Here is a 26,749-nt window from a genome sequence, read left to right on the forward strand (position 1 = left end):
TACACAACTGAACACCAACCATCATCACCCCTGCTTCAAGCAGGCACCAACACAGATACATCTGCCAGGGGTGAAATAGATGGTGATGTCAATAAGGAAGAATAAGGTGAGGGGCCAAGCACTGGTGAGAAAGAGGCAGCAGTAGTGGTGGTTGATGAGAGTGCCAGCTAAATACCCCCACGTACGAGATTACAGACCTTGGTGGGCCTTCTTTCAAAATAGTCACTGTTACAACAGCAGCACCATAGTGCAGAGACACTTGTATCCTTGCAAGTTTTGGGTACTGTGAGGATGTCCAACATCCAGACATTCACTGCCATCTCCCATGAATGCCAACATGAATAAATCACGGCCTGCAGCCCAGTCTGCCATTGAGTACAATCTATCTACGCCACCGAGAGTGGAGTGCTCAGTTAGAAAGGCTGTCGGTGCTGTAGAAGCATCTTCAAAGAATGCTCCTGCTTGTGGTGTGAAGGGCTTTGTGGTTGAGAGTAGAAGGTGTGTTCATAGTCAGCTTCATCTCGCTTGAAGAGCTGTCACAACCAACCATGAAGAACGAGTGCCAGGACTTCAGAGATGCCTTGGAGAGGGTGCAGGGGAGATTTACTAGAATGGTACCATGGGTGACGGACTGGAGAAGCTGGGGTTGTTCTCCTCAGAGCAGAGAAGGTTAAGGGGAGATTTAATATAAGGGTTCTAAATCATGAAGGGTTTTGATGGAGTAAATAAGGAGAAACTGTTACCACTGGCAGAAGGGTTGGTAACCAGAGGGAACAGGTTTAAGGTAATTGGCAAGAGAGAGAGAGATGAGGAGAATTTTTTACCGCAGCGAGTTGTTATGATCTGGAATCCACTGCCTGAAAGGGTGGTGGAAGCAGATTCAACAGTAACTTTCAGAAGGGAATTGGATAAATACTTGAAGTGGAGAAAATTGTAGGGCTATTGGGAAAGAGCAAGGGAGTGGGACTAATTGGAAAGCTCTTTAAAAGAGCCGGCACAGGCATGATGGGTCGAATGGCCTCCTTCTGTGCTGTAAGATGCTATGATTTTATACTCTTCCACACTCACACAGATCAATTGGTTCATGAGGAGATAGCTGACTGGAGTATTATCTGCTGCAAACTGTGTACCTCCTATCCTCTATCCTCTATCCTCTGTGCTCCTGGGCTGCTCCCTCCTCTTGCTCCACTGTGATATACACACCAATGGCTGCTAGACCCATGTTTTCAGACAAGAAACCTTTCCCGTCGACACTCCCGTGCTTGCCATTCCTCTGACTCTCGCCTCTTCTGCGTCCCCAATTCTTGTGCCCCACCACTGGCTGCCGTGCCTTCTGCTGCCTTGGGCCCACTCTGGAATTTCCTCCTTAAACCCCTCAGCCTCACCACCTCCCTCTCCTCCTTCTTCCTACATGACAACAGTGACCACACTTTAAAAGTACTTCACTGGCTGTAAAGCGCTTTGGGACATCCCGAGGTCATGAAAGGTGCTATATAAATGCAAATCTTTCAAGTCTTTCTATTTCCTTAAACCCACTTCTTTGTCCAAAATTTTAATCGCCCTCCCCTAATATCTCCTTCTTTGGCTCAAAATCAGTTTTCCTCACACCTCTGTCACATGCCTGGGGACATTGTTGTAAATTGAAGGCACCGTATAAATGCCAGCTGTTGTTGTTGCTGCACTACTCATTGCTGCGCTGACAGTTCAAAATCTTCCCCTTCAAGGAGCTCCCTGAGTCCGACATGCAGCCGAGCAGTCGTTTTAAATTTGATACTGCAGCAGCAGAACACCACGAGTGGCTTTGAAACAAGGCCTGAACAGGCATAAATCAATTCTTACCAGCTCTATGTTCTTTTATCGGTGGGCTACAAATACTCGGATCAGCACTAACACGGATGAATGGACCATTGGTGCTTTGTCCTGACCTCACGGGGGGTCATTATAACCTAACCTAAGGTAGCAAATGTAACCTCGCTATTCAAGAAAAGAGGAGAGAAAACAGGGAACTACAGGCCAGTTAGCCTGACATCAGTCGTCGGGAAAATGCTGGAATCCATTATTAAGGAAATAATAACGGGGCACTTCGAAAATCATAATGTGATTAGGCAGAGTCAACATGGTTTTATGAAAGGGAAATCGTGTTTGACAATTTTATCAGAGTTTTTTGAGGATGTAACGAGCAGGGTAGTTAAAGGGGAACCAGTGGATGCAGTAAATTTGGATTTCCAAAAGGCATTCGATAAGGTGCCACATAAAAGATTGCTATGCAAGATAAGGGTTCATGGGGTTGGGGGTGATATATTAGCATGGATAGAGGATTGGTTAACGGACAGAAAACAGAGAGTAGAAATAAACGGGTCACTCTCAGGTTGACAGGCTGTAACTAGTGGGGTGCCACAAGGATCAGTGCTTGGGCCTCAGCTATTTACAATCTATATTAATGGCTTGGATGAAGGGACTGAGTGTAATGTATCCAAGTTTGCTGATGATACAAAAGTAGGTGGGAAAGTAAGCTGTGAGGAGGACATAAGGAGTCTGCAAAGGGATATCGACAGGTTAAGTGAGTGGACAAGAAGGTGGCAGATGGAATATAATGAGGGGAAATGTGAGATTATTCACATTGGTAGGAAGAATAGAAAATCAGAATATTTTTTAAATTGTGAGAAACTATTAAATGTTGGTGTTCAGAGAGATTTGGGTATCCTCGTACAAGAAACACAGAAAGTTATCATGCACGTATAGCAAGCAATTAGGAAGGCAAATGGTATGTTGGCCTTTATTGCAAGGGGATTGGAGTACAAGAGTAAGGAAGCCTTACTACAGTTGTACAAGGCTTTGGTGAGACCTCACCTGGAGTACTGCGTACAGTTTTGCTCTCCTTATCTAAGGGAGGATATACTTACCTTGGAGGCGGTGCAGTGAAGGTTCACTAGATTGATTCCTGGGATGAGAGGGTTGTCCTATGAGTCGAGGTTGAGTAGAATGGGCCTATGCTGTCTGGAGTTTAGAAGAATAAGAGGTGATCTCACTGAAACATAAAAGATTCTGAAGGGGCTTGACAGGGCAGATGCTGAGAGACTGTTTCCCCTGGCTGGCAAGTCTAGAACTAGGTGGGCATGGTTGAGGACAAGGGATCGGCCATTTAAGACTGAGATGAGGAGGAATTTCTTCACTCAGAGGGATGTGAATCTTTGGAATTCTCTGTCCCAGAGGGCTGTGGATGCTGAGCCGTTGAGTATATTCAAGGCTGAGATAGATAGATTTTTGGACTCTAGGGGAATCAAGGGATACGGAGATCGGGCAGGAAAGTGGAGTTGAGGTTGAAGATCAGCCATGATCTCACTGAATGGCGGAGAAGGCTCGAGGGGGCCGTATGGCCTACTCCTGCTCTTATTTGTTATATTCTTATATTCCAACCTGCTGGGCTGGAAGCTGATGGGATCAGGTCAGCTGCCTGTTTTTGTACCCAGTCCAATTTTACTTTCCATTAACTTGCAGGGTGTAAGTTTGGGCAGTGTAATACCTATTACAGCAAACAGGAGGTGGGATTACAGTACAGGGCAATATGAAACCAATTACAGCTAACAGAAGGCAGGATTACAGTACAGGGCAATGTAATACCAATTATAGCTAACTGGAGGCAGGATTACAGTACAGGGCAGTGTATTACCGATTATAGCTAACAGGGAATTGGATTACAGTACAGGGCAGTGTGATACTGTTTATAGGAGAATGGATTACAGTACAGGGCAGTGTGATACTGATTACAGCTAACAGGTGGATGGATTACAGTACAGGGCAGTGTGATACCAATCATAGGAGAATGGATTACAGTACAGGGAAGTGTAATACCGATTATAGGAGAATGGATTACAGTACAGGGAAGTGTGATACCGATTATAGGAGAATGGATTACAGTACACGGAAGTGTGATACCGATTATAGGAGAATGGATTACAGTACAGGGCAGTGTGATGCCGATTATAGAAGAATGGATTACAGTACAGGGAAGTGTGATACCGATTAAAGGAGAATGGATTACAGTACACGGCAGTATGATACCGATTATAAGAGAATGGATTACAGTACAGGGCAGTGTGATACCGATTATAGGAGAGTGGATTACAGTACAGGAAAATGTGATACCAATTATAGGAGAATGGATTACAGTACAGGGCAGTGTGATACCGATTATAGGAGAATAGTAGGAGAATCGATTACAGTACAGGGAAGTTTGATACCGATTATAGGAGAATGGATTACAGTACGGGGCAGTGTGATACCGATTATAGGAGAATGGATTACAATACAGGGAAGTGTGATACCGATTATAGGAGAATAGATTACAGTACAGAGAAGCGTGATACCGATTATAGGAGAATGGATTACAGTACAGGGCAGTGTGATACTGATTAAAGGAGAACGTATTACAGTACAGGGAAGTGTGATACCGATTATAGGAGAATGATTACAGTACAGGGCAGTGTGATACCGATTATAGGGGAATGGATTACAGTACAGGGAAGTGTGATACCGATTATAGGAGAGTGGATTACAGTACAGGGCAGTGTGATACCGATTATAGGAGAAAGGATTACAGTACAGGGAAGTGTGATACCGATAATAGGAGAATCGATTACAGTACAGGGAAGCGTGATACCGATTATAGGAGAATGGATTACAGTGCAGGGAAGCGTGATACCGATTATAGGAGAATGGATTACAGTACAGGGAAGTGTGATACCGATTACAGGAGAATGGATTACAGTACAGGGAAGGGTGATACCGATTATAGGAGAATGTATTACAGTACAGGGAAGTGTGATACCGATTATAGGAGAATGGATTACAGTACAGGGAAGGGTGATACCGATTATAGGAGAATGGATTACAGTACAGGGAAGGGTGATACCGATTATAGGGGAATGGATTACAGTACAGAGAAGCGTGATACCGATTATAGGGGAATGGATTACAGTACAGGGAAGTGTGATACCGATTATAGGAGAATGGATTACAGTACAGGGCAGTGTGATAACGATTATAGGAGAATGGATTACAGTACAGGGAAGCGTGATACAGATTATAGGGGAATGGATTACAGTACAGGGCAGTGTGATATCGATTATAGGAGAGTGGATTACAGTACAGGAGAGTGTGATACTGATTAAAGGAGAATGTATTACAGTACAGGGAAGTGTGATACCGATTATGGGAGAATGATTACAGTACAGGGAAGTGTGATACCGATTATAGGAGAATGGATTACAGTACAGGGCAGTATGATACCGATTATAGGAGAATGGATTACAGTACAGGGAAGTGTGATACTGATTAAAGGAGAATGTATTACAGTACAGGGAAGTGTGATACCGATTATAGGAGAATGATTACAGTACAGGGAAGTGTGATACCGATTATAGGAGAATGGATTACAGTACAGGGAAGTGTGATACCGATTATAGGAGAATGGATTACAGTACAGGGAAGTGTGATACCGATTATAGGAGAGTGGATTACAGTACAGGGCAGTGTGATACCGACTATAGGAGAATGGATTACAGTACAGGGAAGTGTGATACCGAGTATAGGAGAATGGATTACAGTACAGGGCAGTGTGATACCGATTATAAGAGAATGGATTACAGTACAGGCAAGTGTGATACCGATTATAGGAGAGTGGATTACAGTATAGGGCAGTGTGATACCGATTATAGGAGAGTGGATTACAGTACAGGGAAGTGTGATACCGACTATAGGAGAATGGATTACAGTACAGGGAAGTGTGATACCGATTACAGGAGAATGGATTACAGTACAGGGAAGTGTGATACCGAGTATAGGAGAATGGATTGCAGTACAGGGCAGTGTGATACCGATTATAAGAGAATGGATTACAGTACAGGGAAGTGTGATACCGATTATAGGGGAATGATTACAGTACAGGGCAGTGTGATACCGATTATAGAAGAATGGATTACAGTACAGGGAAGTGTGATACCGATTATAGGGGAATGGATTACAGTACAGGGCAGTGTGATACCGACTATAGGGGAATGGATTACAGTGCAGGGAAGTGTGATACCGATTATAAGAGAATGGATTACAGTACAGGGCAGTGTGATACCGAGTATAGGAGAGTGGATTACAGTACAGGGAAGTGTGATACTGATTATAGGAGAATGGATTACAGTACAGGGCAGTGTGATAATGTTTATAGGAGAATGGATTACAGTACAGGGCAGTGTGATACCGATTAAAGGAGAATGATTACAGTACAGAGAAGCGTGATACCGATTATAGGAGAATGGATTACAGTACAGGGAAGTGTGATACTGATGAAAGGAGAATGGATTACAGTACAGGGCAGTGTGATACCGAGTATAGGAGAATGGATTACAGTACAGGGCAGTGTGATAATGTTTATAGGAGAATGGATTACAGTACAGGGCAGTGTGATACCGATTATAGGAGAATGATCGCAGTACAGGGAAGTGTGATATCAATTATAGCAGAATGATTACAGTACAGGGAAGTGTGATATCAATTATAGCAGAATGGATTACAGTACAGGGAAGTGTGATACCGATTATAAGAGAATGGATTACAGTACAGGGCAGTGTGATACTGATTAAAGGAGAATGGATTACAGTACAGGGCAGTGTGATAATGTTTATAGGAGAATGGATTACAGTACAGGGAAGTGTGATACTGTTTATAGGAGAATGGATTACAGTACAGGGCAGTGTGATACAGTTTATAGGAGAATGGATTACAGTACAGGGAAGTGTGATACTGTTTATAGGCGAATGGATTACAGTACAGGGCAGTGTGATAATGTTTATAGGAGAATGGATTACAGTACAGGGAAGTGTGATACTGTTTATAGGAGAATGGATTACAGTACAGGGCAGTGTGATACTGATTAAAGGAGAATGGATTACAGTACAGGGCAGTGTGATACCGATTATAGGAGAATGATTGCAGTACAGGGAAGTGTGATATCAATTATAGCAGAATGATTACAGTACAGGGAAGTGTGATATCAATTATAGCAGAATGGATTACAGTACAGGGAAGTGTGATACCGATTATAAGAGAATGGATTACAGTACAGGGCAGTGTGATACTGATTAAAGGAGAATGGATTACAGTACAGGGCAGTGTGATAATGTTTATAGGAGAATGGATTACAGTACAGGGAAGTGTGATACTGTTTATAGGAGAATGGATTACAGTACAGGGCAGTGTGATACAGTTTATAGGAGAATGGATTACAGTACAGGGAAGTGTGATACTGTTTATAGGCGAATGGATTACAGTACAGGGCAGTGTGATAATGTTTATAGGAGAATGGATTACAGTACAGGGAAGTGTGATACTGTTTATAGGAGAATGGATTACAGTACAGGGCAGTGTGATACTGATTAAAGGAGAATGGATTACAGTACAGGGCAGTGTGATAATGTTTATAGGAGAATGGATTACAGTACAGGGAAGTGTGATACTGTTTATAGGAGAATGGATTACAGTACAGGGAAGTGTGATACTGTTTATAGGCGAATGGATTACAGTACAGGGCAGTGTGATACCGATTATAGGAGAATGGATTACAGTACAGGGCAGTGTGATACCGATTATAGGAGAATGGATTACAGTACAGGGCAGTGTGATACCGATTATCGGAGAATGGATTACAGTACAGGGCAGTGTGATACTGTTTATAGGAGAATGGATTACAGTACAGGGAAGTGTGATACTGTTTATAGGCGAATGGATTACAGTACAGGGCAGTGTGATAATGTTTATAGGAGAATGGATTACAGTACAGGGCAGTGTGATACCAATTATAAGAGAATGGATTACAGCACAGGGCAGTGTGATACCGATTATAGGAGAATGGATTACAGTACAGGGCAATGTGATACCAATTATAAGAGAATGGATTACAGCACAGGGCAATGTGATACCAATTATAAGAGAATGGATTACAGCACAGGGCAATGTGATACCGATTATAGGAGAATGGATTACAGTTCAGGGCAGTGTGATACCGATTATAGCTAACAGGAGGAACGATTGCATTACAGCCAGATGAATGATGCCAATTACTAACAACATGAGGCAAGAGTAGATTGGGGGGAAATTCACAATCTCCGATTTTCATGCCCTCTCAAGTTGCTCACCCTTCGCAAGGTGCTCTGTCTTGCATTCTAACTGAAAGCCTTGTGGAATACTTCACGCATCCCACAGTGACCCAGTGTTCCCGGGATCTGCCCTCCCACCCGGCTGGTTTGGGGTCCTCATCTCAGCTTCAGTACTTCAGATTACAAGGCTGCCTCACGTCTTCTTTTACAAAAGATCATTGGCCATTTCCACTCAGCATACATCTGCATTGTGTTAGAAGGAATACCCCCTGAAAGGCCGAGCACTTCACCCCCAGCACACCTCTTTATATTAAAAGCACATGCACACTCTGTGGTGTGTGGAAACCACATTATTGCAAGCAGATTTTGGTGGGGGAGGTGCTTGCTCGTTAAATACTCCCTGGCACTGGATTTCAGGAACCTGCTCTTGCAATCGAACAGAAAAGAAGTAACTTAACTTAGTTGGAATCTAGCGAGTTTATTTTTGTCTTATCCAGTTCCTCCCAGCACGGCAGCATCGTAATCATCTGGTCATGCAGTTGACCAGCACCCTTTCACAAGTCACGGCTTTGTACAGTAAAACGTGTCACGGCCCCGCGCAGCGCAGCGTGCCACGGCCCCGCGTGCCACGGCGCAGCGCAGCGTGCCACGGCCCCGCGCAGCGCAACGTGCCACGGCCTTGTACAGTGCAACGTGCCACGGCCCCGCACTGAAGCATTTTCACACCTCCACTTTGCTCTGTTCCTCGCACGGACACTATCTCAAGGGTCGGACACAGATCCGCAGTTGGCAGCCAAGCCAAATCCTCGCCCAAAGTCCACACACGACTTCCATTTCTACAGCACCCTTTAAGTAATCAAAATGCCACGCACAACACGCTACGTGTACACACACGCACGCCCACCCACATGCACACACAGCACACCACATGCATACACACTCGCATGCGCAAACACACATTCATGTGCACATGCGCAACATGCTGCACGCGTACACACACGTAAACACGTGCATGCACATTTACACACACATGCACACACACACACACTCTCTATCTCTCTGTCTAACAGGAGTCATCAGAAAGCAGCCAGCAGTGGGAACTCTGGCTAATTCTTCCCAACTAAATTACTTCTGCTAAAGCCAGTTGTAACGTCCCAGCGAACCCAATGCTCCTGGCAGAGACATTTATCTGTTAAGCCCTTGCTGGGAACATAGAATTTATACATATGTGGGCACATACCGTCATACACAAAACTCCAAACCGCTGGGGAAAAACTGCATAGTTTGGGAAATTCCAGCCAATGACTACAGAATAAAATGACTACCATTTTGAATAAATCTTGTTTTGGGAATTGAATAGAATTAAATATATCCAAGGTGAATGGGACCAGGCTTTCTCCCACACCCCACCTGGTGTATCCGGGGTGTTTGAAGGCGGAGAGCAACTTGAGGATGCGTGCAGCTGTTTCCCACCATTAATGCTCTTGGAACATTGGATGCAAGGGTTGCCTGATAGGCCTTGGCATTCAGCATTCAGAATTGGATAGAGGGCACCCCAGGCCAAAAAGTGAAGAGTACTCCCAGAGCATGGCCAAGCATGGACCCCATCGATCAAAGGAAAGGTTTAGAATCATAGAATCATAGAAGTTTACAACATGGAAACAGGCCCTTTGGCCCAACATGTCCATGTCGCCCAGTTTATACCACTAAGCTGGTCCCAATTGCCTGCACTTGGCCCATATCCCTCTATACCCATCTTACCCATGTAACTGTCCAAATTTTTTTTAAAAGACAAAATTGTACCCGCCTCTACTACTGCCTCTGGCAGCTCGTTCCAGACACCCACCACCCTTTGAGTGAAAAAATTGCCCCTCTGGACCCTTTTGTATCTCTCCCCTTTCACCTTAAATCTATGCCCCCTCGTTATAGACTCCCCTACCTTTGGGAAAAGATTTTGACTATCTACCTTATCTATGCCCCTCATTATTTTATAGACTTCTATAAGATCACCCCTAAACCTCCTACTCTCCAGGGAAAAAAGTCCCAGTCTATCCAACCTCTCCCTATAAGTCAAACCATCAAGTCCCGGTAGCATCCTAGTAAAACTTTTCTGCACTCTTTCCAGTTTAATAATATCCTTTCTATAATAGGGTGACCAGAACTGTACACAGTATTCCAAGTGTGGCCTTACTAATGTCCTGTACAACTTCAACAAGACATCCCAACTCCTGTATTCAATGTTCTGACCAATGAAACCAAGCATAGTGGTCAGCTCTTTCTTCCACTAATTCAGGCCCCAAAAGAAGGGAGAGAGGAAGGAGAGAAGAAAGGGGATAAAAAGGAGAGTTACAAGGGGAGAGTAAGGGAGAGAGAAAGGGAGAGAGAAATGGGGATAGAAAGAGAGAGAAAAGAGGAGAGATAAAAGTGAGAGAGTACAGGAGAGGGAAAGGGAGAAAAAAGGGGAGAGGAAGGGAGAGAGAAGAGAGAAAGGGAGATATAAGAGAGAAAGGGAGAGATAAAAGGGGAGAGAAAGGGAGAAAGAAAGCCTGATATGTGCTCCCAGTCGGGGCAGTTCAATGCAGGGAGCACATATTGGTAAAATTACTCCTTCTGTTGCCATTGGAAACAACCAGTAATCAACAAAGTGTTGTGAACCTGCACTACAAATGGCTGAAAGCTTGGCCGCAGGTGTGAACTTTCACATTTCCAGCAACTACACCTGACTTACCAGTTACAACCGGTCAGTGTAGACTCACTCTCTCGCTGTACTGACTTACATGTGCCTTCACATCTTGACTTGTGTTACACAAGAAGGTTTCAGTGATAAAAGACCACTCAACTGTTTCCAGCTTACTCCTGTTATTCAGGTACATTTCCCCCTTGTCTTGGCATAAAGTCCTTGCATTTTCTGCTCCGAACGTGGAAGATTCAACGAACTGACCACAATCTTCGAGTGCAATCTCAATACTAAGGCCTCTGGGCCTGTGCCTGTGCCCCTGTATTTCACATTCTGATTCCATCTGCTGCTCTCTTCTGGTGCTTGCCTATGTGCTTTATGTTCAAGAACGTATTAAAAGTTTCTCTTCTCCGCCTAGAATTACTTTCCCGTTCCATATTTACTTTAAGGGTTGAATGGTATGGATTGCAGATGTCTCTGTGAATTCAGTAGTGCTGCACAATGCTAATGAGAGGAGCCCTCCTGCTGGCTAGGACTGATCTGACCAGTTGCCTTTCCCCTGGGATGGGATGCTGAATTAATACATAACGCGCTGTCTATTGTTCCAACTGAGTTCTCGTAAAGCGCGGGCGGTGAAGTTAAATAGGCTTTGTGTTAGTGAAGCCTTGCAGGTTCCTGGGTTGGGAACCCAACACTCTGCTGTGAGTCAATGAGTGTCCCTGTAATGACCCCTCTACAGCGCAATGTAAATGTGGAGAATTAACAGCATCAGCAGCAACAGAGAAGGCACACACACAAATACACACACACAAATACAAATACGCACAAATACACACACACACAAATACAAATACGCACAAATACACACACACGCGCACAAATACACACACGCGCAAGCACCCAAATACACACACACACAAATACAAATACGCACAAATACACACACACGCGCACAAATACACACACACACAAGCACCCAAATACACACACACACAAGCACCCAAATACACACACACACAAGCACCCAAATACACACACACACAAGCACCCAAATACACACACACACAAGCACCCAAATACACACACACACAAGCACCCAAATACACACACACACAAGCACCCAAATACACACACACACAAGCACCCAAATACACACACACACAAGCACCCAAATACACACACACACAAGCACCCAAATACACACACACACACACAAATACACACAAGCACCCAAATACACACACACACGCACAAATACACACACACACAAGCACCCAAATACACACACACACGCACAAATACACACACAAGCACCCAAATACACACACACACACGCGCACAAATACACACACACACGCACCCAAATACACACACACACGCACCCAAATACACGCAAGCACCCAAATACACACACACAAATACACACACACGCAAACATCCAAATACACACACACGCACCCAAATACACACACACGCGCACAAATACACACACACGCGCACAAATACACACACACGCGCACAAATACACACACACGCGCACAAATACACACACACGCGCGCACAAATACACACACACGCGCACAAATACACACACACAAGCACCCAAATACACACACACACAAGCACCCAAATACACACACACACAAGCACCCAAATACACACACACAAGCACACAAATACACACACACAAGCACACAAATACACACACACACAAGCACCCAAATATACACACACACACACACACACACAGACATGCACAAATACATATACAACACCAACTTGAATTTATATAGCACCTCTACTGTACTAAAACATCCCAAGGTGTTTCACAGCAGTGATTATCAAACAAAATTTGACACCGAGCCACATAAGGAGATATTAGGACAGACTTGGTCAAAGAGGAAGGTTTTAAGGAGTGTTTTAAAGGAGGAGAGAGAGGTAGAGAGGCAGAGGGGTTTAGGAAGGGAATTCCAGAGCTTAGGCAGCTGAAGACAGCGCCCATCATTTGCAGACACAGATCTTCCCTCATGTGGGCAGTGAGGTTCACACTGACAGGCTGAGGACTCGACCCATCTGCAGCCAATAGGATTGGCAGTCAACAATGGTAGTGGTTCCGCTACCCCCAGAGGACGTCCCTTGGTGACTCCAGCTGTAGCAGCACTATCCGGTTTACACTGGGATCTCGATTTTAGGATAAGCACTTGATCTTACTTACTTTCTGGATCTCTTGTCGCTATTCCCATGAACATAATAGCCGGGGATGCATTTGTATCTGCAGACGGAACCGACATCATGAGCTCCGTGTTGGCATCTTGGCACCAGCAGCTTGGCATTAGCCACTGGCGGTGGGGCGAGGCATTCCACCTTGCAGTAGGCCTCAGGGAACGACCACAGGCCATCTTCCATACACATCAGGGAGTGGTTTTCCCCTAAAGACAAAAGTCATAAATACAGTAGCTGTTTTCTCCGTGGTTCTTACTCTGTCCTAGAGCGTAACGTTCTAGGGTATCTGCGGCAGCTTCAAGTTTCAATATTAAACGTGTCCATTAAAGACATGGTGAATGCCAGTTCTCCCCACCCCCTCCCCTGATAGTGTTTAAAATATACTCTGAGCATTTTATTTTAGGTATAAATTGTTGGCAACTCTCAGCATTTTAAAAGGTTACAACAACATCATATTTTACGAACATAAAGCCCTCGAAACACAAAGAATTCCAAATTTGAACCACATGTTCGGAAAGGTCCCAGTGTTATTTAATTGATCAATCAGAAGACGATGCTGATGAACGATGACGTTGTTTTGAGCAGCGGTTTGGCAGAATCTGACTCTTGAAAAATTTCCCAAATAATTTAACTCACCCACTGCTGAATCCTCTCACAAATCACATTTATTCAACACAGCTCGCTATTAGAAGTAAATTCTGGTGTTAAGAGATGCACATGATAGCTACGGGGAGAGGCGACGGCCATTTAGAGTGCGTGCAGCTCACTGTGGGACCTCGCTGTGCCTGTGTGACTGGCCTAAAGTCCAGTGGTGAACTAACGCATTCCCATTCTGACCATGTGCTTCGACAAATAGAGTCCTGCACTCCCAACAGAGGGCTTGTAAATCTGGCTCCCGGACGAGAGCAACATTGTCGACAAGTGGAAGATTGCATTCCTACTCAGAGAGCTTTTGTACTTCTAACACTGGAATACTGCACCCTATCCAGAGAGTCAGCACATCTGCCAATGGAATACTGCACCCTATCCAGAGAATGAGCACATCTGTCAATGGAATACTGCACCCTATCCAGAGAATGAGCACATCTGTCAATGGAATACTGCACCCTATCCAGAGAATGAGCACATCTGTCAATGGAATACTGCACCCTATCCAGAGAGTGAGCACTTCTAACACTGGAATACTGCACCCTATCCAGAGAATGAGCACATCTGTCAATGGAATACTGCACCCTATCCAGAGAATGAGCACATCTGTCAATGGAATACTGCACCCTATCCAGAGAATGAGCACATCTGTCAATGGAATACTGCACCCTATCCAGAGAATGAGCACATCTGTCAATGGAATACTGCACCCTATCCAGAGAGTGAGCACTTCTCACACTGGAATACTGCACCCTATCCAGAGAATGAGCACTTCTAACACTGGAATACTGCACCCTATCCAGAGAGTGAGCACTTCTAACACTGGAATACTGCACCCTATCCAGAGAGTGAGCACTTCTAACACTGGAATACTGCACCCTATCCAGAGAGTGAGCACATCTAACACTGGAATACTGCACCCTATCCAGAGAGTGAGCACATCTAACACTGGAATACTGCACCCTATCCAGAGAGTGAGCACATCTAACACTGGAATACTGCACCCTATCCAGAGAGTCAGCACATCTAACACTGGAATACTGCACCCTATCCAGAGAGTCAGCACATCTAACACTGGAATACTGCACCCTATCCAGAGAGTCAGCACATCTAACACTGGAATACTGCACCCTATCCAGAGAGTCAGCACATCTAACACTGGAATACTGCACCCTATCCAGAGAGTGAGCACATCTAACACTGGAATACTGCACCCTATCCAGAGAATGAGCACATCTGTCAATGGAATATTGCACCCTATCCAGAGAGTGAGCACATCTGTCAATGGAATACTGCACCCTATCCAGAGAGTCAGCACATCTAACACTGGAATACTGCACCCTATCCAGAGAGTCAGCACATCTAACACTGGAATACTGCACCCTATCCAGAGAGTGAGCACATCTGTCAATGGAATACTGCACCCTATCCAGAGAGTCAGCACATCTAACACTGGAATACTGCACCCTATCCAGAGAGTGAGCACATCTGTCAATGGAATACTGCACCCTATCCAGAGAGTGAGCACATCTGTCAATGGAATACTGCACCCTATCCAGAGAATGAGCACATCTAACACTGGAATACTGCACCCTATCCAGAGAGTCAGCACATCTAACACTGGAATACTGCACCCTATCCAGAGAATGAGCACATCTAACACTGGAATACTGCACCCTATCCAGAGAGTGAGCACATCTAACACTGGAGTGTTGAAGTTTTATTGGAGGATCTCTCATTCTAGGGGTTCTCTTTGGAGCTCTATAGTTTCAACAATAGATCTCTAGACTTCCATTTGGAAAGTGTGAAACTCCAGCTGAAAGATGCTGGACTTCCATTTAAAATGCCAATTGCTCTGGTGCAAGTGTGTTGAATTCCCACAGAGTCTACAGGTCTAGCAGCTGAGCACCTGATTTCCATTCAGTTGGTAACTCTTGCAATAAATGACTGGCTACCTATACATAGGACCTGTAGTTCTTTTTACACATGGTGTGTGTGTAACATTGAGGTCCCAAAAAACCTGCAGCTCCAGCAGCAGAATTTTAGTCTCCCACTCAGACAGATGAAAGTCCCCCGGATCTCTCTTTCAGACAGTATCTAACTCTAGCAGCTGACTCTAATTCACACAGCCAATGATTAGTCTCCAGACGTAAAAGGTCCTGACTCGAGGTGGAGCAAGGTTCTAACAATATCAGGAAGATTTGTAAAGCTGCAGACACACAGCAGCTAATAATCCAGAGAATAATGAGTTAAAATCCCACCATGGCAGTTTAAGAATTTGAATTCAGTTAAAAAATTCAGTAAAAGTGACCATGAAGCTGTCTGTCTATTGTAAAAACCTAAATGGTTCACTAACGTCCTTTAGGGAAGGAAACCTGCCGTCCTTACTCGATATGGCCTCTGTGTGACTCCAGTCCCACACCAGCACGGTTGACTCTTAACTGCGCTTTAAAGCTGAGTAATTTACAAGTCACGTACCACGCGCACTGATATATGCACTGGATATAACATTTATATTATTAACATTTAGCGAATATATACACACGACTTACAATAAGCAGGAATTTACCAGATTCAGTGACAGTGTCTCCTGTGTCTTTGAACAAATAATTTTTTTTTTAATCCATACCCCCCAAGGGATTAAGCACCGCAGAGCCAAAGGACACAGGCCTGTTCGGTACAGAAAGCCTGGAGATTGGTGCAAAAGACACAGGAGACACGGTCACTGAATCTGGTAAATTCCAGCTTATTGTAAGTCGTGTGTATATATTCGCTAAATGTTTATAATATAAATGTTACATCCAGTGCACACATCAGTGCGTTAGGTACGTGACTTTCTGTTAATAACTCAGCTTTATTCTCTGTTGAAGCTCTTCATAGTGTACCTGGACGATCAGGAAGGAGAGCGCACACAAGGCAGCACACACACCACTGCAGTGAACACCCGCACATGGGTCAGGCACCCGCACCACAGGGTATCAAGATGGAGTTAAGATACAGATCATATGGTGCATATGGAGGAACAGGTGGGAGGTCAGTGCAGATACACTGAAGATGTGTGTTGGATCAGTAGTAGGGATATATTTAATACCAATGTTAAATTCTAGCAGCTGGTATGTGTGTGTGCTTGTGTGTCTTATTGATAGCTTTTTTAATTTAACAGATAGTTATTTAAAATTCTGCTTGGGTCGAGTGAGCATTTTTGAAGCAGTTATCAGCCTGCCTCTTTTTAAGTCTTGAGAGTCTATTTGGGGCTTTTGAAGGGACGAGTCATCTTTTGTAATCTTCAAAGTGAATCAGTCTAAAACTATCAAAGATTGTTAGCTGGCCAAGTACTTCTGTATTATAAAAACATAGAAAAGTTAATTAATATTTAGCTTAGTATAGGAGTTGACAATTATTTGTTATTTTCTGCTGCAATGAAGAACTAGTTAAGTTTAACTACCATAAAAATATATGTTGTGTTATTGCTTTATTGTTCACATGTTCTATTAGTATTTGATAGTTGAAGCCTAAAGCAAGATTGAGTGTAGTTATTCTGCCATCTTCCAAAGACAAGGAGGATCCCGTAGATGAATGGCATACAACTAATTGCTGAACTAATCTAAAACAAAGGCTGACTGTTAATTATCTCAGGCATGAAACATACCTAGAAAACAGGGCAAGTGAAAACTCTGCTCTAAGGAGAACAAACCCAGTTTTTGTAATCTCTCCACATAACTGAAGTCCCTCGTCCCAGGTACCATTCTGGTAAATCTACTCTGCACCCTCTCCAAGGCCTTGACATCCCTCCAAAAATGTGGTGCCCAGAATTGGACATAATACTCTAGCTGAGGCCTATCCAGTGATTTATAAAGGTTTAGCATAACCTCGTTGCTTAGTTGGAACTTCATCATAAGATCATGTTGAGTGTGCATTCACATCAAAGCTCTTCCATTCACATCAATATAATGATATTGAAAGAACATTTGTGAACTGCAAAGTCTGCCTGCCAAGAACTTTTTTTTTGAGAGATGGACTTCCACATGTGTGAAGCTGTAGTGATAGTAGCGAGGGTAGGGTAGTGTAGTGGTTAGGGCTAATAATACAGAGTATTAGAAAATAAGTTCAAATCCCACCATGGCAGTTTCAGAATTTGAATTCAGTTTAAAAAAAAATCTGGAAATAAAAAGAAAAGCTGTCATTTTGTTGTAAAAGCCCGACTGGTTCACTAATGTCCTATAGGGAAGGAAACCTGCCATCCTTCCCCGGTCTGGTCTACATGTGACTCCAGTCCTACAACAATGTGGTTGATTCTTAACTGCCTTCAGAAGTGGTCCAGCAAGCCACTCAGTTGTATCAAACCGTTACAAAGAATTGCAGCAGATCAAGAAGAAGGCCCACCAACTCCTTCCCAGGGCAACGAAGAAAAGACAATAAATGCCAGCCTTGCCAATGAAGTCCACATCCCAAGAATTGATTTTAAAAGTCTAGGCTAAGACTTGAGGGCAGGTCTGAGGTTGTAGTGCTTTGTCGGAAGTGCAGTCTTTTGGATGAAACGATAAAACAAGTTTGCCACTCTCAGTTGGGCGCATAAAATCTATTTCTAAGAAGAACAAAGAGTTCTTCTGGTGTTCTGGCCAATATTTATACCTCAACCAACACTAGCAAAACAGACTAACTATTTTTATGTCTGGAGTTGTACAACACCAGGTTGTTGTCCAACAGCTTTATTTGAAATCACAAGCTTTCGGAGCTTTGCTTCTTCGTCAGGTCACCTGACGACCCCAGTCCACATTTGTCCACCCCAGTCCATCACCGGCATCTCCACATCATATTTTTAATGTCATTTTATGCCATTTGTGAGACCTTGCTATGTGTACATTGGCTGCTACATTTGTCTACAAAACAACAGTGACTGCACTTCAAAAGCAGTTCACTTGCTACGAAGCACTTTGGAGCATCCTGAGGGTGTGAGAGGCACCATATAAATGCAAGTTCTTCTCTTCTCCTCTTCCCAAACCCCGACAAATCTTCTGCCCGAAAACTCTCCTTGCCTTGCTCTTCATTCTCCATGACACGTTAACTATTACTCGACTTTAGCTCCTCCTTCTAATTCTACACACCACCACGCCAACATACATAGATCGCAGATGCAACCATACAGTATAATGTAGAATTAGATCAGGTCTGGCTGGGACCCAAGATCTAATTTGCATCTTAATTAAAAGGAAATAAAAACATTAAGAACAGCTTGCACTTCCACAACGCTCAAGTGCAGAAAGAAATTTCATAGCACTCCTGAAAAATTCTGCTTTGGGTGGGGGGAGAAAGAAACGATTGTACTGTTCCATACATGCCAATCTATAGAATTCGTGAAAAGCTGCCGCAGTCAAAAGAAAGCTGACAACTGAAAATTAGTCCTTAATGAAGCTGTACGACCAAGGCTATTGCTTCAAGGAGACTGAATAAGTCAAATTCTTTTTTATTGAATAATTTTTATCGGTGTTTTGGGATCACAGTCTGCAATTCAGTTTGCTTTTTTGTGAAAACTGCAATCCAGTGGTCTCAGGTATGACATGCAAAAAGAAGTAGTTATAGTGGGAGTGTAGTGGGACATGAACACATCATGACTTAAACTGCAGCTATGCCCAACATCAGCTGAGAGGGATACCTGCAAAAGCACAGGGCGGCAGCACAGAGCTGGGTGAGAGTTGGATGAATCTGCTAAATGGAGTGGCTTGCTAAACAGAGTGACAAGGAGAATCTGGTGAGAGTGGGAAGGAAGTGCAAAGTAATTTAAACCAAGGGGCAACAGTCAATAAGTAAATATATAAATAATCAGAGTCATTAATTAGATCTAAGGCAATAAAATTAAAATGAACTAAACAGTAGAAACCAACATTAAAGGGATCTGAATTGCATTATATAAAAATCTGGTATACTTAAATAATAAATTGGAGTTAAGGGGATACTAAAATATAAAAGGTTATAAACAATAAAAAAGACTAATTAGTTACAAATTAACCTGAAATCAAGCTAAATCCATCTACTAAATACAATTCTATTATATCTAGAATTAAATTACTACCAACAAACAAATAAATAAATACAAGAGGTGGCAGTGTAGGCTATGTGTCGGGACTGTGATATTTGGGTGTTTGTAGACAGTCAGACTGTCCCGGATTGTCACATCTGCAGGAAATGTCTCTGCCTTGAGACTCTCCAGCTCAGAGTCATTGAGCTGGAGTGCGAGTTAGAGACACTCTGACACAGGAGGGAGGGGGAGGAATTTCTGGATAGTTTTCTCCAGAGCACAGTCACACCTCACAGGTACAGAAAGGGGAGAGCGTGACTTTTAGTCAGCAGGGTAAGGGGAACCAAGGGGAGTTAGAGAAGGAGGTCCCGCAGACACTGGTCCTTTCCAACCGGTACAATGTACTTGCGATCTGTGAGGATAAGGAGAAAGACTGTGGGGATGACAGCTAGAATGCTAACCATGGCACCGTGGAGCAGACTGTTGGTCAAAGTGAGGAGGAGCAGAATAGAAATGTAGTAGTTATAAGGGATTCAATAATTAAGGGGATAGATAGAGTCCTCTGCAGCCACGATCAAGAGTCCCGAAAGGTGTGTTGCCTACCTGGTGCAAGGGTAAAGGACATCTCAATGCAGCTGGAAAGGAATTTGGAAAGGGAGGGGGAAGACCCAGTTGTCGTGATCCATGTCAGGACTAATGACATAGGGAAGAAATGGGAGGAGGTCCTGCTAAGGGAATGTTAGGAATTAAATTAAAAAGCAGGACCTCAAGGGTAGTAATCTCAGGATTATTACCTGAGCCATGTGCTAATTGGCATAGGCACAAACAGATCAGGAAGGTGAACACATGGCTACAGGAGTGGTGTGGGAAGGAGGGGTTCCATTTCATGGGACACTGGGACAGGAGGGATCTGCACCGTTGGGACGGGCTGTACTTGTACAGGGCTGGGACCAAGGTCCCAGTGGAAAGGATAAATAGGGTAGTAAAAAGGACTTTAAACTAATAAATGTGGCGGGGGGGGGCTCAGTCAGAAACAATAGTAAAAATGATAGTTTAAAGATTTTAAAAAAGGAATAAGAGCAGAGTTCAGGCCACAAACAGTGATATAGATACTCCAGGTGAAAAGAATACTAAAATAACTAAAGCAGTTAAAGCAAGTGACAAATAAAAAATGTGTGAAGTTAAATGGTGTGAGAAAGATAGCATCAGGGCAGAAGAACAGGTTAGGGCCTCTTGCCCAATAAGAGTTTTATATACTAATACACGGAGTATAAGAAATAAATTGAGTGAATTTGAGGCTCAAATGCACCTTCCAGAATATGAGATGGAGGCCATTACTGAGACATGGCTGCAAGCTGGTCATGATGGGGAGTTAAATATTCCAGATTATTAGGATAGGGAAACTGGAAGAGGAGGAGGGGTAGCCTTATTGATTAAAGATACTATTATAACATCAGTAAGAGAGGACATAGGTAAGGGAAAGCAATCAGCAGAGACCTTATAGTTAGAATTGAGAAATAAGACGACTTAAAACTGTAATGGGAGTTGTCTACAGGCCACCTGATAGCAGCAATGAAGTGGCAGAATGTATTAATTCAGAGCTTAAAGAGACTTGTGGCAAAAGCAGAGTTTTTTTAGTGGGAGACTTTAATTTTCATACAGATTGGGAAGAGCAGAGTAGCTCAAGTCAGAAAGGTAGTGAATTTCTTGAGTGCATACAAGATCATTTTCTGGAGCAATATGTTCTAGAACCAATGAAAGGGCAGAACATACTAGATTTAGTAATGAGAAATTAGGCAGACTTAGTTAATACTCTAACAGTGATCATAATATGATCGAATTCAATGTTAGGTTTGAAAAGGAGAAACTTAACAGTTACTAAGATTTTAGATTTTGGTAAGGCTGATTTTAACGGGATGAGACAGAGACTGATAACTGGTCAAAACTGTTATCGGGTAAAACTACAGATGAACAGTGGGAAGTGTTCAAAAAGAATTTAGCTTAATACAGAACCAGTATATAATGGGCAAGAGCTCTACTTACCAAATAAAACAGCCATGGTCGATAAAACAGAACATAAGAAATAGGAGCAGGAGTGAGCCATACAACCCCTCGAACCTGCTCCGCCATTCAATAAGATCATGATTGATCTTCTACCTCAACTCCACTTTCCCGCCCGATCTCCATATCCCTTGATTCCCTTCGATGCAAAAATCTATTGATTGCAGCCTTGAATATACTCAACGATTAAGCATCCACAGCCTCTTGGAGTCGAGAATTCCAAAGATTCACAACCCTCCAAGTGAAGAAATTTCTCCTCATCTCAGTCCTAAATGGCCAACCTCTTATCCTGAGACTATGGCCCCGATATTAGGGGGCAGGCGGGATGGCAGCAGGGTGGCGATTGGGCGCTTGGCAAAAACCGCATGAGCCAAACTTACCATGTCCGACGCAATCGCACGTTGATTAATACTGGTTAACGTCCTCTCCGGGTTTCGCGCCCGGCAGCTAGCCTGATTGACAGGCTGGCTGCCGTCAGAAGCTGCAACGCGAGGGGGGGTGGCGAGAAGAGAGAGAGCCAGGGGGGAAAGGGGAAGATGGGGGGGGGGGGGGCGGGGGAAGGGAGGGTGGAGGGGAAGATTGGGGGTGTAGAGGGGAAGATTGGGAGGGTGAAGAGGGGGACATCGGGGGAAGATCGGGTGGGTGCCGGCGGGACCTCCGTTTTCGGATCGCCAGTACGCACACAGGTGGGTCCCTGGGGAACTCGGAACCCCAACGCACCCGCATTTGCCTCCTAAAATCACCCCCTATGCCTCCTAGTTCTAGACTCTCCAGATAGGGGAAACAGCCACTCAGTGTCTACCCTGTCAAGCTCTCTCAGAATCTTATATGTTTCAATGAGATCACCTCTCATTCTACCAAAAACCAGAGAACATAGGCCCAATCTACTCAATCTCCCCTCATAGAACAACCCTCTCATCCCACGAATCAATCTAGTGAACCTTTGTTGCACCACCTCCAAGGCAAGTATATCCTTCCTTAGGTAAGGAGACCAAACCTGTACACAGTACTCCAGTTGTGGTCTCACCAAAGCCTTGTACAATTGCAGCAAGACTTCCTTACTCTTATACTCCAACCCCCTTGCAATAAAGGCCAATATACCATTTTCTTTCCTAATTGTGTGCTGTACCTGCATGTTAACTTTCTGTGTTTCGTGTACAAGGATACCCAAATCCCTCTGAACACCAACATTTAATAGTTTCCCACCATTTAAAATATATTCTGCTTTTCTATTCTTCCTACCAAAGTGAATAACCTTGTGAAGGATATCAAGATTAACACAAAAAGCTTTTACAATTACATTAGAAGAGAAAGTGTAGTCAAGAGTAACGTGGGCCCTTTAAAAACAGATGTGAGTAATATTGCAAATGAAAATAAGGGAAATGGCAGACTTGTTGAATAGTTACTTTGTGTCAGTCTTCACAGTAGAGGAAGAGGATAATATATCTGACATTCCAGGGAAACTAATAATGAATCAAGAACTGGAACTCAGTCTTAACTTAAGAAAACAGTATTAGAAAAAATAATGGCATTAAAGCCTAACAAATCCCCAGGACCTGATGGTTTCCACCCCAGAGTTTTGAAGGAAATGGCGAGGAAATTGCAGTTGCTTTAGCCATAATCTTCCAAAGCTCTCTCAATTCAGGAATTGTCCCTTTAGATTGGAAAATTGCAAATGTAACTCCAATATTTGAGAAAGGTACAAGAAACCAGGAAATTATAGACCTGTTAGTCTAACATCTGTTGTGGGGAAGTTATTGGAATCTATAATTAAGGACAGTGTGACTGAGCACCTAGAGAAATTTGAGCTGATTAGAGAGAGCCAACATGGATTTGTAAAGGGTAGGTCTTGTCAAATGAACCTAATTGAATTGTTTAAGGAAGTATCTAAAGTAGTAGAGAGGGGACTATGGATGTAGTTTATTTGAATTTCCAGAAGGCATTCAATAAGGTTCCACATAAGAGACTGTTAGCTAAAATTAAAATTCATGGAATTGAAGGCAGATTGTTAACCTGGTTAGGAGATTGGTTAGGTGGTAGAAGACAAAGATTGGGGATAATGTGTATGTGGTCGAATTGGAAGGAAGTGACTAGTGATGTCCCACAAGGGTCTGTGCTGGGGCCTCAACTATTCACTATATTTATTAATGACTTGGATAACACAAGAGAGCCATATATCCAAGTTTGCCGATGACACAAAGATTGGTGGCATAGTAAGAAGTGTAGACGAGAGCATTAAATTAAAAAGAGACACTGAAAGATTAAGTGAGTGGGCAAAACTATGGCAGATGGATTTCAACACAGTTAAGTGTGAGGTCATCCATTTTGAACCAAAAAAGGATAGATCAGAGTATTTTTTAAATGGCAAAAAGCCAGGAACAGTGGAGGTCCAAAGAGATTTAGTGGTCCATTTTCACAGATCACTAAAATGTAGTGGTCAGGTACAAATAAGAATCAAAAAGGCTAATGGAATGTTAGCCTTTATAATTGGAGGGCTAGACAATAAAGGAGAGGAAGTTTTGCTACAGCTCTACAAAGCTCTGGTTAGACCATGCCCAGTGTACAGTTCTGGGAACCACACATTAGGAAGGATATCTTGGCCTTGGAAGGAGTGCAGTGCAGATTCAACAGAATGTTACCAGAGCTCCAAGGATTAGATTAAGAGGAGAGATTACACAAACTAGGCTTGTATTCCCTGGAATATAGAAGGTTAAGGGGTGATTTGATTGAGGATTTTAGGATTCTGAAAAATTTGATAGGGTGGATAGAGAGAAACTTTTTCTGCTGGTGGGGGAGTCTAGGACAAGGGGATATAATCTTAAAATCAGAGCCAGGCTATTCAGGGGAGAAGTTAGGAAACACTTCTTCACACAAAGGGTGGTAGAAGTGTGGAACTCTCTCCCACAAAAAGCAGTAGATGCTAGCTCAATTAATAGTTATAAATCTGAGATCGATAGATTTTTTCTAGCCAAGGGTATTAAGGGATATGGAGCCAAGGCGGGTGGATGCAGTTAGGATACAGATCAGCCATGATCTCACTGAATGGCGGAACAGGCTCGAGGGTCTACTCCTATTCCTATGTTCCTATATGGGGGGAAAACTATAAAATACACAAAAGTGTAATTTTTGCAGTGGTGGATTTAGAATTTTTTAAAGAGGGAATTAAGCTCTGGTGGTCCAAAATTTATTTTCATTGTGGGGGCGGGGGGGCGGGGGCAGGATCTGGACGCATGCACCCCCAGCAAATTTTATTTTTTGATACTTTCTTGGTGCACTTTCCAGCATTTTGAAGTGTACCGTGAATCATTCCCTTGTCTGCTTTTTCTGTTCTTTTGCTGTGCTTTCTCTTGTCCATATAAACCTCAGATTTATTTCTGAAATTCATCCCAATTGTGCACCTTTACTGTCTTCCCTGCATGTGTCTTTGCATAGTCCCATTCGCTGAATCCGTGAGCAATGCCATGGGACTTGAACTAGTTAAATTAGAGAAACTCAACACAATCTAAAATGGGTGGGTCTTGAGGTGAAACAAATAAACATGCAAAATAAAAAGTGCTGTATCATGTTGAGAGGAACATGCTATTGAGAGGAAACTTATATTCTGTAACCATGAAGTTACACTTTGACCAATCTCGGAATCAAATAACCTGGGAGAGTTTATTTACAATACTATTAACATCTTTCAGAGGCCGAGGACCACATTCACTAAACATTTATCTTTAAGATACATCATGTCACTGTTACTTTTAACACCGAGTCTCTCTGATTTCAGTCTCAGTTTCTTTTTACCTTTGGTGCAACCTTGCATTTTTAAGTCCCCTGCTTCTTCTATTAAATTGCTGCACATGCACTATGCCTAAATACAAGACACTTCATTTGAAGGGTTTTGGTAGAGTAAATATGGAGATATTGATTCCAGTGGCAGAAGGGTCAGTAAACAGAGGACACAGATTTAAAGTAATTGGCAAAAGAACCAGAGGGAGAATGAGGAGAATTTTTTTTACGCAATGAGTTGTTATGATCTGGAATGCACTGCCTGAAAGGGCGGTGGAAGCAGATTCAATAGGAGCTTTCAAAAGGGATTTGGATAAATACTTGAATGGGAAAAATTTGCAGGGCTATGGGGAAAGGGCAGGAAAGTGAGACTAATTGGATAGCTCTTTCAAAGAGCTGGCACAGGCACAATGGGCTGAATGGCCTCCTTCTGTGCTGTATCATTCTACGATTCTATGAAGTTGAGGAATTCATGCCGGCACTGTAATCCATTGCCACACAGATATTGGAAAGAGTACGTATTCAGCTCATTACAGAATGTACTTCACGTGGCAATTATACAGTTAAAAATCAGACCTCAGTTTCTGTTAGGAATGAAAATGATTTTCCCAACCATAATTTTTACGTAGATTGGTCTTGTCGTAAATTTGCTAACTGGTGAATGTTGTAATATCCCTTTTCAAGTTATGATTACTGATAGTGGTATTTTTATTGGGAGAAAGCTCAGGCAACTAAAGCGCTCTGAGTAAACAGAAAGAGCACCAGGCAAATAAATCCCAGCTGTTTAGAAAAGTGGCTGCTGCAAAATCAAAACTCCAAACAAACATTACCTTCTCTATGCATTGGTGTTTATATTACCACCCTGTCTCTTTACATGTTTTGAATCAATGGACAAAAATAAGTCACAGTGTTTAATAGAGTAAAGCAAATAAAAACACAATCTACCTACACACACTACTGTAGATGGTCGTCCACCAGCAGAGCCAACAAACCTCATGTACTGTCTGCATCTCAAGATTTACCTTTATACCTGTGCCATAGCTCTAGCCTCTGGGCATGAGTTAGGAGGATCACCTCACAGCATCTGGCACAGAAGGGGCATATTGTATAAGGCTTGGTGGGGCGAATTAAAGTCCTGAACATAGGCAAACATTAAAGGGCTGTGCTAGTCACACGAACGGCCACTGGAAAGGCTGACTGCTC

At 43.2% G+C, this 26,749-nt stretch overlaps 1 protein-coding gene across 1 annotated transcript in view; it reads right to left on the reverse strand.

The window, feature by feature from the left end:
* pappa2 (pappalysin 2) overlaps positions 1–26,749 on the reverse strand; it is a 565,518-nt gene that overhangs the window by 133,187 nt on the left and 405,582 nt on the right. Inside the window, exon 16 of the mRNA XM_067990736.1 lies at positions 13,040–13,253. Within this exon, the coding sequence (XP_067846837.1) occupies positions 13,040–13,253 (214 nt within the window). The remainder of the gene's footprint in view (positions 1–13,039; positions 13,254–26,749) is intronic.

This window comes from Heptranchias perlo, chromosome 9 (assembly GCF_035084215.1).
Source record: "Heptranchias perlo isolate sHepPer1 chromosome 9, sHepPer1.hap1, whole genome shotgun sequence".
In the NCBI taxonomy this organism is placed as follows: domain Eukaryota; kingdom Metazoa; phylum Chordata; class Chondrichthyes; order Hexanchiformes; family Hexanchidae; genus Heptranchias; species Heptranchias perlo.